The sequence below is a fragment of the Megalobrama amblycephala genome, linkage group LG17 (genome assembly GCF_018812025.1).
Source record: "Megalobrama amblycephala isolate DHTTF-2021 linkage group LG17, ASM1881202v1, whole genome shotgun sequence".
NCBI classification, from domain to species: domain Eukaryota; kingdom Metazoa; phylum Chordata; class Actinopteri; order Cypriniformes; family Xenocyprididae; genus Megalobrama; species Megalobrama amblycephala.
This window is the reverse complement of record NC_063060.1, coordinates 34,425,038-34,441,102: the sequence shown is the minus strand read 5'-3', so window position 1 is coordinate 34,441,102 and position 16,065 is coordinate 34,425,038. Positions and strand designations below refer to the sequence as shown.

The 16,065-nt window shown below is 37.1% G+C and overlaps 1 protein-coding gene across 1 annotated transcript in view; it reads right to left on the bottom strand.

The window, feature by feature from the left end:
• Positions 1 to 264: 264 nt before the first annotated feature.
• The window catches only part of LOC125251327, an 18,159-nt gene continuing 2,358 nt past the window's right edge, over positions 265 to 16,065 (bottom strand). Inside the window, exons 3-6 of the mRNA XM_048164316.1 lie at positions 15,216 to 15,830; positions 7,005 to 7,199; positions 674 to 708; positions 265 to 554 (exon numbers count right to left, since the gene is read on the bottom strand). Coding sequence (XP_048020273.1) covers positions 476 to 554; positions 674 to 708; positions 7,005 to 7,199; positions 15,216 to 15,830 — 924 coding nt within the window. The 3' untranslated portion in view covers positions 265 to 475. The remainder of the gene's footprint in view (positions 555 to 673; positions 709 to 7,004; positions 7,200 to 15,215; positions 15,831 to 16,065) is intronic.

Sequence of the window (16,065 nt, the reverse complement as noted above, 5' to 3'; positions counted from 1 at the left end):
AGTAATGAAGCATGTGCCTGACTCAAATACAGGGCTTTACCTAATATTGTTGGGCTGTTTTGTCATTACTGGCAGTTTTCAACAGGCCATTATCATCATCATGATGTGCCTTTGTTTTCATTTTTATCTGCCATTTCCACAGACACACAGCTTCACTAAATTTAAAAACATTTACGAGGAATAATGCACAAGTAAGAGTGCATAAAAGTGACTCAACAAAAGTGTTTCTTATATTTTCTGATAAATTAGATGAACAGCCACCCATGACCATGCAAGTAGTGTACGTGTTTAATGGAAACCAAGGAGCAAACTGTAAACCAAGGAACAAACTGTAAACAACTGCCAAACCACTGTCTTCAACAATCACAAAAAAGGGCAAATATCACATCCTAACAAAAATGTTGGCAAAACTGGGAGAACACTGAAAATATTCTACACTCAGCATGCTGTTGGATAGGGTTTATCTCCGAGAGGTTCAGTGGTTCAGTCTTACTATGAAGTTGACACAGGTTTGAGCAGAAACAGACTCTGTTCTCACACCGGAACTGAAGGGTCTATAATAGCCGAGACAAAAGAAAGAAAGAAAAAAGCATCATGGTATATGGTACCTAATACCACATAAACAAATATGAATGAAACGAGAACATGCTGGGAAACTATGGAGTCTACTTACATGAAAGCACCGCGTTCATTTCCCCTGACAGCCACCTGTGTCAAAAGAAGGTTATAAAGGTCAGATCAAAGGTATGACCCCTGTGGGACACTCATTAAAAAGTAACAATGTCGGGCTGGTGCCCATTATCACGTTCCAGTAGTGTACTCGGTCCATTTTTATAGGGTGACAGTGGGCCTGCTGCTTGTCAGGGTCAGTGGTGTTGTTGTAATGCTCGTGACATCATAAAACCGCCAGCTCATTAGAAGCCACTGAGAAGCAATGTTGCATGTAATAGCCGCTCGTTTTAACATTCCAGGTAGCTGTTTGGTCACTGCAGGACGCTGTGGGTGGTATAGATCTTGACATCGAACAAATACTTGGAAATGACTTTTGTGTAGATCCCATCCTGTCACCACGGATGTTGCTAAATGAATCACGCACAGGTTGATCACATCTACAGTGAATGTTAAATACACAGCCTACTCCAAAAATCTCAAACTCTCAAAGCATAGAATATCTGAGAATCTCTAAGAATTAATGTAAAAAGAAATTAATTTCAGCAAGGACGGATAAAATTGATCAAAAGACAGTAAAGACTTTTATAATGTTACAAAATATTTCTATTTCAAATAATTGCTGTACTTTGAACTTTCTATTCATCAAAGAATGAAAATGTATATCATGGTTTCCACAAAATTATTAAGCAGCTGTTTTCAACATTGATAATAATAAGGAATGTTTCTCGAGCACCAAATCAGCATATTAGAAACATTAAAATAGTTATTTTAAACTAATATTCCACAGTAATGCCGTTTTTACTGTATTTTCGATCAAATAAATGTCACCTTGGAGCATAAGAGACTTCTTTCAAAAACAAAATATCTTACTGACCTTAAAAAGCAGTGTACATGCTGCTCTACATTTTCTACAAATAATGGCTAAAATAGAAATTCTTCACTAAATTTTGTGTATGATGAATTATACTACTGTATATGCATGGTAATTTAAATCACATTTATTATATTAGATATTATACCCTTGGAGTGCAGCTGAAAGTTTGTCAAAAGTGCCATTCTGAAATTTTCAGTCGTTTGCTTTCCTATAGTTTGTAAGCAGTGTTGGGAAGTAACTAGTTACAGTAATAATATTACTTTTTGCAGTAAATAAAGTAGTCAACATATGAAGTGGATCAAATCCTTTCACCAAAGTTGTCCTAAAACCTTCTTCTACAACTTTGATGAACTTTTTCGATCCACTTCAAATGTTGACTACTGTAGCAGTGTAACTAATTACTAATAAGATTTCAGTAATAATATTACAGTTACCAGTTATCCAAAAATCAGCTCATTACTTATTTACTTTTGATGCCTCAACCCCTACTGATCTGAAATTAAACAAAAGTTGTGGCATTACTTTTCTGGCATTACATGGCTTGCCCACCCACATCCACACAAATTATATTACTATAATTAAAAATCTTTTTGGAAAACGAAACATTTTCTTATATGCACATTCACATGACAATTAATGAGATTAATACAACACCATCGAGTGTTTGTAATAACTACTGACTGCGATCACATGTGGATTTTTGTCAAATGATGAGGCAGAAATATGTTGTTAGTAACATTTTAAAAGAATTTTATGGGGAAGATACACAATTACAACTTCTGTGGGGTATGAAGGAAAAGTAATATAACTAGTAGTTTAACTAATTACAGTTGCCAGAAAGTAATAATAATATTGCTTTTGAAAGGAGTTACTAATAACGAGTAATAAATTAAATTTTTTAGAGTAACAAGTCCAACACTGTTTGTAATAAATCTCTTTAAAATTGATTTAAGCTCTAAAATGTTTTACAATGAACAAATTAAAAATACAATCATTGCTTTTTAAACAAAACTGACTTTATGAAAAGGATTATGTAATCCATCAAATATCCTCACCCATAAAATTTCAAAAGTATAACTAATAGCATAGCAAGTTGTCCCTCTCGACCTTTCTGAGCCTTACCTCGAGCTCAACAAGTCGACTAAGACTGCCCTCTAGTGGACCTTTATGAAATTATCAAATTAACCAGGATGCGCAGCCTCAGGAACTGAATATTCAGATTTAAGAGGCTCAAAATATGCCTTCATATCTCACCAAGACTATTCCAATCGATAAGTGACAAAGAACACAATGAACACTAATCCTAGTAATGAAAGGATTAATATCTTATGTAATAACACCACAATAATAAGTGATTATATAATTTCTACTTTTATTCAAAACTAATTTCTTAATCCTCATTTTATAATTAGATTTTTATTTAATTAAATGAACAGCCAATTAGTTTATCAGCTAACCAAATATAATGCATTGTGACAGCCACAAGGAAAAAAATCTGTAAGAAAGAAAACACACCTACTCAAATACACACGAAGCAAAGCACATAAAAGCCGTGATTCAGATGACTGCCATGCAAGTGTTGCTCAAGGCAATGCTATGATGCCTCTGTGTCAGCGAGTGAACAATCACCTCTCACTCTCTGTGCAGTAATGCACGACATGACAGCCAAACGCCTCTCAACCCCGTCAAGCCTTTAGATCCACGTACACCAGGGATAGAGTCATACTGTGCAGACAGGCACATCAACAGACCAGGCAACAGCAGGTGATTGGCTGCAGTAAAGATGGGAACTATGGGGGAATACTTCATCCTCAGAGCTTCCTACTTCCTGCTCAGTCATCTGAGGGGCTTGTGCATTACAAGTAATTACATTTCAAAGCCAAAAACATATTCTGTTCTCTCAAAATAGTTAAAGTAGATGTCAGTAATGAGAATCAATAGAGAAGATACCACATACTGTTAGGTCAAACGAGAGACTTAATCAGACAGTATTCACATTAACTTCCTTTCTAAAAATGTATTATTGTTTCTTTCTAATAGTGGCATTGTTCCTGTCTCTGCTTCTTACAAGTTTCTTTTAATCTGACGCGTGGCCACATTGACCACCTCTTCAAAGTACCTCTGTCTTTCCTCACCTGCTGTAACTCATTGCTTCATTTAGGTATTATTTGCATTGGACACTTTAAAAAAAAAAAAAAAAAAAAAAAAAAAAATGTATAAGCTTACTGACACTTTGAATGATGGTGTACTATTGTTCATTGTTGATGCATGCTTTTTGATCATATAATAAGTGTTGGGGAAAGTTACTTTTAAAAGTAATGCATTACAATATTGTGCTACTCCCTAAAAAAAAAAAAAGTAACTAATTGCGTTAGTTACTTTTTATGGAAAGTAATCCGTTACGTTACTTTTTCACATCTACACTGAGTTGTTTGTTTGCTTTTTAATAACAACAAAAAACTATTTTTTGGCAAATGTAAAGGCCCTTTCACACCAAAAGTGAAATGAATAAGCTTCAGGCTGATCACAAATGTGTCCCTGGACCACAAAACAAGTCATAAGTCGCACGGGTATATTTGTAGCAATAGCCGACAATACATTGTATGGGTCAAAATGATCTATTTTTCTTTTATGCCAAAAATCATTAGGATATTAAGGAAAGATCATGTTCCATGAAGATATTTTGTAAATTTCCTACTGTAAATATATCAAACATTTCTTTTTTTTTGAGTGGACATGCGTTGCTAAGGACTTCATTTGGACAACTTTAAAGGTGATTTTCTCAATATTTTGATTTTTTTGCACCCTCAGATTCCAGATTTTCAGAGTTGTATCTTGGCCCAATGTAAAAAAATTGACACTTATGACTGGTTTTGTCATACAAGGTCACAAACGTGATGTTTTATGATTGAATTGGATCACTGAAGGTCAGAAGCAAAGACCTTGGTTAATAAAGTGAGATTAAATACAAAGTATATTGGTTTAATATATTTAATTATTGCAGGTTTATGCAATATTCTAAGATTGCATTTCACTGTTTTTATTCATCTTGAGGAATACTGACTCTGTTTTTGTCCAAGGGAGATGAGTAAATGCTCACATTTAGTCTAGAGCTACAATAACCGACATATTCACACACAACACCTCTGCACTTACTCTTGATTTCTCTCAACATGGTGACAGGAGAGGCGTCAGTCAATACATGGGAAAACAAAGTAACTTGCGTTACTTATTTGAAAAAGTAACAGATATTTTGTTGTAAATTTAAAAGTAATAAGTTACTTTACTAGTTATTTGAAAAAAGTAATCCGATTACATAACTCAAGTTGACTTGTAATGAGTTACCACCAACACTGATAATAACTAATATATTTGTATGCAGAGACTGTATTTAATGATTAGTGCATGATACCCAATGAATTACAAATTGAACCTGAAGTTTTACCAAATTACGTAAATTAAGGTAGAGATGAAAGAGCATTTATATCCAGCAGACATACTTACGACATTACTGGAAACATTTTAAAAGACAATTCAAAATATGAGAAACAGAAGATGTTTCCAAGAAGACAAACACCAAGGGCAAGCAGAAGAAACCAGTGCCAATCTTACGATACTGCCTGCTCATTTAAGATCGTTTTATTTGTAATGTCTGCAGCAGGACAGTGTGTCATTACTGCACTAACTTTCACAAAGGGGTTAAGCTGTTTCACAGTAAATTGCACTGATCGTATCAGCTTTCCAGGGTGAGTAGACGGGCCTGACAGTGAGTGGTGGAGTTGGGAGGGGAGCGGGGATTTGACCTACCTGAATGGGTCTTACTGACATCAGCAGGTTTTTCAGATGGACCCCAGCGGTTGATGAAGAAAGCCCTTCAACTGACACCAGGTCTGCAGCCTTGCCCATCCTCTCCCCCCTCTTCCCACTCTACTGCTCGTCTGTTTGCCTGGCACCAAGTGGGCACTGCCCATCTGGCCCTCTCCAACTCTAACTCGCCCCTGAACAACAACCTGCAGCGAGCGCCAGGCACACGCCGAGACGACCAATTTAGTTTGCCCTTCTGGCGTCTGCTGATGTTTCAATACGGACAAGATGCCTCAATGTTTTTTTTACTCTATTGACTAACAAAAGAATAGACCTTTGTGAGGTTAGACACCAGATTTAATTTTACTCTAATGGAAATGAGGCTGTACATACAGTGTGGTCAAAGACCTTAGTCGGGGTAGGCACCTTATTGAATTTTATGAGGATGAAAATAAGGCTGTTTTTTCCAGTGGCATGAACTGTATAAACAGGGTTCAAACACATTTTTAACACTAAATTACTAAGACTTTTCCATAACTTTTCCGGCAAACATTCATGACCCACTGTTCCATGAAAGTCTATGTATACATGTAAAAATAAGAATAAAAATCTATGTTCACATTTATCATAGCATATCTTAACTAAAATGAATTAATGCCATTTGTTTGCTTGCTATTTGTAATAATAATAATAATAAGTACATGCTGTGACAGACATTACTCCATGCAAACATCATGTGACTGATTGCCCGAATGCTAAGAATTGTTTTTTTTTTTAACCAATATTATCAACTTATTAACATATTAACATTTAGTTTTTTAAAAATTGCTTTATTTATTTTAAAATGCCATGACATTTCCAGGTTTTATGACCGTGTGAACCCTGATAAAGGTCTTAGATCACGTCATTTTCAAAACTCACGACTTTCAAAAATGTTTTATGGAGTTTTTGTCTACCCAACTTTTTTTTTTTTTTTTTTAGGAAAGACGTTTCATTAGCTGAACAATTGGTATGTTGATAAACAACAGTATCCACTGAACACGCTGTACTTCTTTCCCTCACAGCCACGCTTTCATTCCTGTCAAAAATTAAATATGGTACTACCCTGATTAAGGTTTATTGTCTTAGGTCACTAAGCAATTGATTTTTCCCAGATTTTTTCGAAAGACAATTTTTATGTTTTGTCAAACACACAGTCTAAAAAAACCTTTACCGGTATGTAATTAAATATGGCATCTACCCGGATTAAAGGTGCCGTCGCATTTACCGGGTCTCTACAAAATTTCATGGGCGAAATCAGCTATTGCAATAGGAATCCACATGAAAGTGAAAAAGATGTGTTCAGCAAGTATTCAGGTGGGTAACGCAAATTTGCCGCATTGACCAACAGAAAACTGCTTGGTTTGAATGTGACTTCTGGGCTTCATGCTTCAAACTATTAAAAATGGACAATGTACCTTTTTGGCCTGCAAAATACTGCTGAAATTTAGCCAAAGTGACTGCACCTTAAGGATAAAACTCCCAGACACATGATTAACAAGTTCCACAGGCATACTGGACAGAAATAAGGAAAATAAGTCATAAAGACCAAAAATAAGTGCAGCACTCGCAAACAATTACAACAGGATAAGGACAGAGACTTTTCCTGATTTACCTTTTCCTGGGGCTGGTTTGGGCCTGATCCTCTCTCCTCTTTGAGACAGTTTAGCTTAAGACCGTGATTTAGAAATGAAGGTGGAGATGAATCAGGCATAGAGAAGGTGACAATTCTGGCCTTCATTTCAGTCACTGCTTTAGCCTCTTCACTCATCTGTAACGTGAGATCAGAGCTTGTGCTCCCATTTCCAGTCTGTAGCAAAAACAACAACAACAAAAAAGAACAGGAATGTTAAAAAAGGATAAGATCACATCCATCAAATGAATCAAACATATCTGTACCTATAAAATATTCTTAAAATAGTGTCTTTAACATTTCACACCTTTGAAAAGTAACATTTTAAACAATATCTCAATGAACACAAAAACAATTTCCAAAATGTTGACAAGACTAAGTTTAATATAACATCTGTTTAACTTATAACATGAAAGTAAGGTTAATATTATAACTTAGATTACACATTTTTCAGTTTTACTCAAATTAGGGTGATGCAAAAATGAGTACACCCCACAACAAAAACTAATACATCTAGTACTTTGTATGACCTCCATGATTCTAATGACAGCACCAAGTTTTCTAGGCGTGGAATGAACAAGTTGGCGACAGTTTGCAACATCTATCTTTTTCCATTCTTCAAGAATGACCTCTTTTAGAGAATGGATGATGGATGGATGGATGCTCAACTTGTCTCTTCAGAATTCCCCATAGGTGTTCAATTGGGTTCAGATCAGGAGACATACTTGGCCACTGAATCACTTTCAAGCCTTAGATGTTTAGGTGTTTAGGATCATTGTCATGTTGGAAAAGATGTGTGATGGTAGCATCTTCTCTTTCAGTATAGAGCAGTACATCTGTGAATTCATGATGCCATCAATGAAATGCAGCTCCCCGACACCAGTAGCACTCATGCTCTTCCATGTGGTGCCATTGCTGACAGCATGAAATGGGAAGGGGTTTTAACACCCTTTTATAGTCAACTGTCTGCTGGACAACTGTGTAATGAATAATTAGACTCACCTGTGGTTGAATTCTTGTTAAATTAGACATTTGTAGTCTTAAATTTAGCTTTGCTCCAGAGACTTTCAGTGGGGTGTACTCATTTTTGCATCTCCCTAATTTGAGTAAAACTGAAAATTGTGTTCTCCAAGTTATATTATTAACCTTACTTTCACGTTACACATACAGTACACTATACAGTACAAGAAAGAGGAGGTGGGTAATTTGCAAATACAGTACACTCGATGGAGGTGGGTAATTTTCAAAATTGTCTTATAAAGTCATAATATATACATTGTTTTTGAATTACCGTAAAGCATTTAGTCACTCTCACGTGAACGTGAACATGAGACGAGATTGTTTCAGGTCGGTGCAGCTCAACTTGCAAGTGCTGTTTTCTGGCGTAGACGTGCCAGAGGGGGTTAGTGCTCGCCTCAAACACACCACTACAAGTCAATTAACCATTGTAAGGACTTAGAAAACTATTTATGAAGGTAAAAAAAAAGTTACTAAGTTCTGCTTTAATATTAATCTCTTTCTCTCTTATGAACCTCTTTTTCATCACTAATGTTGGCATGCAGGCCTAAGGATGGACTTGAGCTCTCAGTGTATTTTTAGTCACTTCCATGTGTCTTCCTGACCTTCCCATGCTACATCCACCTTCCTGTCGTCCTGCCGAGTGTCCCACCTCCCACCTCAGAGCTTAATGAGCATAAACAAATCAGGAGTCCCTGCGACTCTCTCTGCTTCAAGTTCCACACCTCTCTCAGCTGCTGGGGCTCAATGTCACACCTGACCACTACACTGCTGTGAAAGCCATGGGCATCCCCAGGCCTACAGTCAAAACAACTGGCCTACAGTGATGTACAACAATGGAACTCCCACAGACTATGTTATGATGTTAGACAGCATCACAACATTTCCTGCAGGAGTACAGACATGGATATAATTGATTTTTCCCACATGGTCTATGAGACAGTCTGTGGTATTATCAGACAATGTATTAGGGTTGTCAAGGCATTCATTTAGTGCGATTAAAAAACACAAAATAAAAATACAAAAAAACAAAACAAAAAACCCCCAAATAATTAGAGCAATTAACCACCTTCAATTTCTTCTTCAGTACTCTACTACTGCCAAACAACACCTACTGAGAGCAGCCAATACAGACTGTGTAAACAACCGCCTACACAAGACACATTTAAAAACACATGGAGCGTAAGTAACTAGTAATTAACTATGAATTATTAACTTTACTGCCACTATAATGTAATGTCTTTGAAATAATTTAATTTGGGAATGAATCTTTTTTCCATAGCAAATATTCATATATGCGATTCATTTAATTAATCAGCATATCATGCAATTCATTTGATTACAAAAATTAGAAGAATACCATTCAAAAGTTTGGGGTCAGTAAAAAGGTTTTTTAAAAGTTTGTTATGCTCACCAAGAATGCATTTATTTGATCAAAAATACATTAAAACAATAATATTGTGAATTTTAATACATTTAAAGATGTAATTTATTCCTGTGATGACAAAGCTGAATTTTTTAGCATCATTACTCCAGTTGTCTTAATGCTTAAGCATACCAAGACATTTTGGACAATTTCATGCTCCCGACTTTGTGGGAACAGTTTGGGGATGGCCCCTTCCTGTTCCAACGTGACTGTGCACCAGTGCACAAAGCAAGGTCCATAAAGACATGGATGAGTGAGTTTGGTGTGGAGGAACTTGACTGGCCTGCACAGAGTCCTGACCTCAACCCGATAGAACACCTTTGGGATGAATTAGAGCGGAGACTGTGAGCCAGGCCTTCTCGCCAACATCACTGCCTGACCTCACAAATGCGCGTCTAGAAGAACGGTCAAAAATTCCCATAAACACACTCCTAAACCTTGTGGAAAGCCTTCCCAGAAAAGTTGAGGCAGTTATAGCTTCAAAGGGTGGGCCAACTCCATATTAAACCCTACGGCTTAAGAATGGGATGTCATTAAAGTTTTGGCAATATGGTGTGTGTGTGTATATATATATATATATATATATATACACACACACACACACACACACACACACACACGTTACAAAGTAACTAGTAACTAGCTACTTGAATAGTTTTTTTTTGTTTTTTTTGTTTTTTTTCATTGGATACTTTTTTACTCTTACTCAAGCAACTATTAAGATTATTACTTTGACTTTTACTTTGAGTAAATATTTCTATAAGTACTTGTACTTTTGAGTACAGTTTTTGGATATTCTACCCACCTCTGGTGAGGCCTCTATTGCCAGCAAGATAATTAACTCTTTCAGATGCCCAGAAAGGTACTAAAAACATATTTAAAACATGACTTTTTTTTTCGAACTGCAGGCACTGCAATGCAATCTCTATGGGTTCGGGAGGGCTCGCACTAACGTGCTTTGGTCATCCTACGTAACCTTAACTTGTGCAGCGATTGGTGGAAACAAACATACCTCTATTAATAATTTTTTTTAAGCTGAAGTGACATTTACTAATTTCCTCAGTGCATAATTTACATTTCACAGACATATTCTCCATCTGTAAAAGTTAGAAAGTCGAGAAAATATTTCCATTTTGCAGTCAGGTGTGGATGAGCCTTCAGCAAGCACAAACTTCCGTGAACGAGCGCCGCCGCGTGCCGAACAGACGGAGTTCAATCTGAGTAAAATACATTTTGCTTAAAATATTTGTTGAAAATTTGTTTTTGTTGGCGAACATAATTATGTCATATGTAGAATTTCGAACCTACAACTAAGTGTATTTGTACGATAGCAGTAACTGGGTAAAGTGACTATTCTAGGGTAATCAAAATAATAATAATTATTAGTCTGTTCTTTTGTTTTTATTTATTTTCATTTTTAGTATAGTGTATTTAATTTCTGCTTCAAAAAACATTTTGTTTTTAGATTGTAAAGGTACAATTTTAGAATGTAGCCTAGGCCTAATGTGATTTGACCCCCTTTTTTGCAAAATTTATAGCACATACAACACAGATACATTCATGTTTGTTTTTATAGCCTTCAATATGAACATTGTTTCTAAGACAATATTGGGCAGGATCTTAAATACATTTTTTTTTTTTTAATTAAATACAGATATTTTTTTTAGATCTCAGCCCTATGGCATGCTTTAAATACTGAATTGTCCATGTTTTAGATAGATAGATACATTATTATATCACTTGTTAAATGGATATTTAACAATTAGCCTATTCAAATACTTTTACAATACAAAATACTTTTTGCACCAGCCGCTACTGAGGGTGAGTAAAAAATGACAGAATTTTAATTTTTGGGTGAACTACCTTTAACCACTGAAACCACTTTTAAGCCATTCAGCCATTGACAAAGTTGTAAGTTTAAAGCTCAAGTTTAAGAGCCTAGTTTGAGTTGAATGACCAATAGTGGAGAGCAGATTGGCACATCGGTGAGAAATGCAAATGGTTACAGGTTCATTGTATGGAGGTTTTCATCCAAAATAGGTATAATTACGAATGTATAAGGACCAGTGAAATTAGACATTACCGGCCAGTAAACTCACTGATACTTCTATAAAGGGATTTACTGCTCTGGAAGATACTCCCGTTTTGATGCATTGAGTGTGAATACAACTTTAGACCATTTTATGCTATAAACATGTCCCAAGGACATCCCGAATCAAAGCAGCACAACCTGACACAGTGAAACAGCGCTATCTGTATTCCGCTGCTCTCAGCACAGTGTAAAGTGATTAATCCCTCTCCACAGAAATCACAGCCCTCCATTACACCAATCACAGACTAAGCAGTATTATCCCGGGGTGACAACACTTGACAAATTCCCCGCTCGCCTTCACTCCTGCTTTGTGTTCCCTGTTGGCACGCCTGCTATTATTCCTGATGAAAAATTAATTTCCCTTATCTGTGGCTAAGCTCTTCAATCCAAATCCGCCATACTAGCAACTCTCTATTTACAGGTATTAAGAGAACGTGCCCACACACACACACTCTTTTTGCCTGCAAACACACACCAAAGATTAATTGAACGTCTTCAGGGGGTGACATCCAATTCTGAACACCTGAAAGATACTTGATACTGGAGAGAGGGAGAGAGATAACATTGTCAGCGCGGATGAGACTGACAGCAGAACAATGTCCCTTGGTAGCATCTTGCTGATCTGTCTTTCAGCAGGCCCGCACCACTCTGTCAAATGCAACCTCATCGATTCAGCTGTCTGCAGACATTTCTCCGCAAAGACATCCCCCCCCCCCCACCACAACCTCTATTAAGACTGACACCCTGTTATCTTCATCGGCCCGCAAAGCTCGCGTGCCTCTCGTCGTTTAGGACAGGTTATGGAAAGGAAAGTTGTGTGTAACGTTGTGTGATGATGTTACATTGGGAAGATGGAATTCATTTATGGGGTGAATTAAGGGGATTGTTCTGGAAGGAGGAATCATTTTTTATCTCTATATCCAGTCATGTGCATATTTCTCTCACTTACAATAATATATTATTATAAGGTTGCTATTTCCACAACTAAAACCGATTATTATGCTAGTTTAATTAGGTCTGGTGAAGGGAAATACAAGAACCCTTTTTCTGTGTTAAATAATATCTTAAAGCCAACTGATTCTTTTCCTTGTTATCTGTACTCTACTATACTTTGTGAAGCTTTTATATCCTTTTTAATAGAAAAATAGAATACGTTCATCAGCAAATGTCTGTATCAAATCTAGACTCTTGTCCTTTAAATTCTAGTTCTGATCAACCTCCAATTTCTACTCTTTCCACTTTCAAGCTTCCAAACACAGATGAAATAGTCTGTATTACTCAAAAACCTAAATCTGCCAATTGTCAGTTGGATCCTATTCCAACGTACTTCGTTACGGCCTGCTTACATTCTCTCTCTTCTCTAATTACTGATATTATTCACTATTCTCTTGTCTCTGGCACTGTTTCTTCTTCACTCAAAACTGCTGTGATAATTCAAGTAACTGATCATTTTCGCCCCATTTTAAATCTATTATTTCTTTCTAAAATACAGGAAAGGATTGTTGCAGCCCAGGTCCAGGATCATCTTTCTGATAATAGTTTACATGAACAATTTCTGGTTTCAAAAACAAAATCTGGTTTCCATTCATAACATAGCGCCGAGACTGCATTAGTTAATATCTCTAATTACTTGATGTTATTTATCTTCTACCTCTTGGTATTATTCTGAGGAATTTTGGGATTCAATTTCATTGCAATGCCAATGACACCCAACTTTGCCTGTCCTCCAAACCAACTTCTACTTTTCCTCTATCTATCCTCTCAGATTGCTTAGCTGAGATTAAAGCTTGGTTTACATCCAATCTTCTCAAACTTAACAGTAGTACAAATGAAATTCTTCTTGTAGGTTCAAAAATCAATCTGGCTAAATCTAACTATTCCTCTGTGAACATTGATAATTTTCCAGTGTCTGTGTTTAAATAAGTTAAAAATATGGGTGTCATCTTTAGCCCTATTCGCATGGGATTAGTATTACCTGGCGACTTCTAGTCATTTGTAATAATTGCGGAGGTTGTCTGTGATCTTAATCGGGTGCAAATCGGCCAGGTCTGTAATTTGTAAAGTAAAAATTCCCCCGGAAATGACCTACCATATTTCGCTGAACACCGAGGTCCTGTGATAATATTAGTCCAGTGAGAATCGGCATCTCTGTGATTTGACGGGGTCGTATATCATTTTGTCAAGGTTTTTGTTTCCTGTGTGCCTTTTTATCCATCTTTCACAAAGAATGGAGGCTGCATTAGTGTGTTTTAATAGTATTTTGGGAGTTGAGTCATATCACTATACACCATACAACTATACAATTTGCAGAAAGAGAAAGCTGAAAACCATCAGAAGAGCGAAAACAAAAAATAATGATTAGATGGAGATGGATGACATGTATACCAGCATGCGGTAAGGAGCATTCTTCTGTTTATGATATATCATACAGCTAAACCTATAAGGACATGTTACGCAAAGCCTTGACATCATATCCGGGAGATAAGTCAGTAAATTCGAATAAAATCACAGGCTTCGCTTATCCGTGCGAATGCGCCACACAAAATTCAGATGTGTGTGTGTGTAGGGGGTGGGATGTAATTTCTAAATCACACAAAGTCCCCAGATATTACAAATCCTATGCAAATAGGGCTTTTGACAGTGCTTTATGATTTGAAACTCAAACAGTGTCACTCGATCTGCATATTTTCACATACGTACTTCGCCCTGCTCTCTCAGTGAAGAGCACTGCTATTCTTGTTCAAGCTTCAGTGACTTCACATATTGATTATTATAACACTCTTTTCTACGGCATTCCTTCAAAGCTTCTCTACAATCTTCAGTTAGTACAAAATTCAGCTGCACAAATTATCTGCAGAACTTCTGTAACTGAACATATTACTCATATACTTCAACACTTGCATAGGCTACCAGTTAAATACTGTGTAAAATACTACTTCTTACTTACAAGGCACTCAGTAATCTTGCCCCTTCATACTTATCTGAATTTCTTCACATCTACACCCCTACTCGTACTTTAAGGTCGTCTTCTGCACTCACTCGTTCTCCCTCAAACTCACACAACTTCTATGGAATCCCAAGCCTTTACTCATGCAGCTCCTTATTAATGGAACTTACTTCCACTGGTTGTATGAAATAGTTAAAGTCTTTTTGTTTTTTTTAGGAAGGCTTTTATGTTATTGTATTTGTATTCAGTCTTTCCAGGCTGTAATGAGGATCATTTGATTTTTTTTTTATGTTGATTGTTTTATCATGTTTGTAAGGTGTCCTTGAATGTCATGTAAAGAGCCTATAAATAAAATGTATAGTAATAATCATCAATAATCAGACACTTCAAAATAAACTGTATTGTAACAGCCTATGATAAAGCCAATATCAGTAAATCTCGAATAAGTTACAGCACTTGTGGGAGTTATTTGAGATTATGACATATGAACTCGGCGCCGATAGCCTCGTGGGCAGCACGCCGACATATAGCACATTATACTTCAGACAACCTGAGTTCGAGTCCCGGCTCGCGGACCTTTCCCGAACTCATCCTCCTCTCTCTCTCCCACTTCGCTTCCTATCTGCTTACTATCCTATCATAATAAAGGCAAAAACTCCACACAAAAAGTAGCAGTTATAGGTGGTATTCATAGGAAAGCACAGTACTTACACCTGGGCTGAACTGTCTGACCACTGCCATTTTGGTGGAAACAGGCCGCTCAGAAGTTCTCTGCTCTAACATCCTCTTGCCTCCTCGCCAAACTGCTCGCCGATCTGCTGCATGGGCCTCGTCATTACTGTACTGTTGGTTCATCTGGTTTGGGATTTGCTCCATCCCCTGTAACACCACCCTGTCTGTGCCCCACTGATGAGGCTGATTATGCTGCATCTCTGCTGAAAGGCCTGATGGATTCCCTCCAGCCAGTGGAGCTCGTTGCCATGGCGGCTGAAGTGCGGGTACTAAAAGCTGGTACTGGTGCTGCTGTGGAGGCAGCGAATATAATTCTGGCTGGCGCTCCAGAGCGAGACAACGAGGGGGATTACTGAAGGGCTGCTGGTGCGTAACCTTTTGAGGGCAAGATCTCAGAATGCACGGCTGTTTCTGTTGATTTTGGTTGTTCCAGTGTCCAGTGGCGCTATCAGTTTGGAAGCGCTCCAGAAGCAGATGCTTCTTGTTTATGGCCCGCATAGATCGCATCCGTTCCTTATGTTTGATAACCTGCGCCCTTAGTCGCATCTGCTCCTGCAGCCTCTGCCTGTAGGACACCTCCTCCTCCTCCTCACGCTGAGGATAACAAAACAGACCAGTTATGCTAATAAACAATTTAATGCTATAATCACAGCAAGCTTGGACATTTATTAGTAAATTTTTTAATGAACATTTCATTAAAAAGAAAATCATTATAAAGGTGCAACTGTTCTTGTGCTCTGTTATTGCTTTAGGCGCAGACATTCTGCAAAATATAATTAAAGCATTTTTTCAAACAAAAATCCTTTCTGATATCGGCAAATGTCTGCTG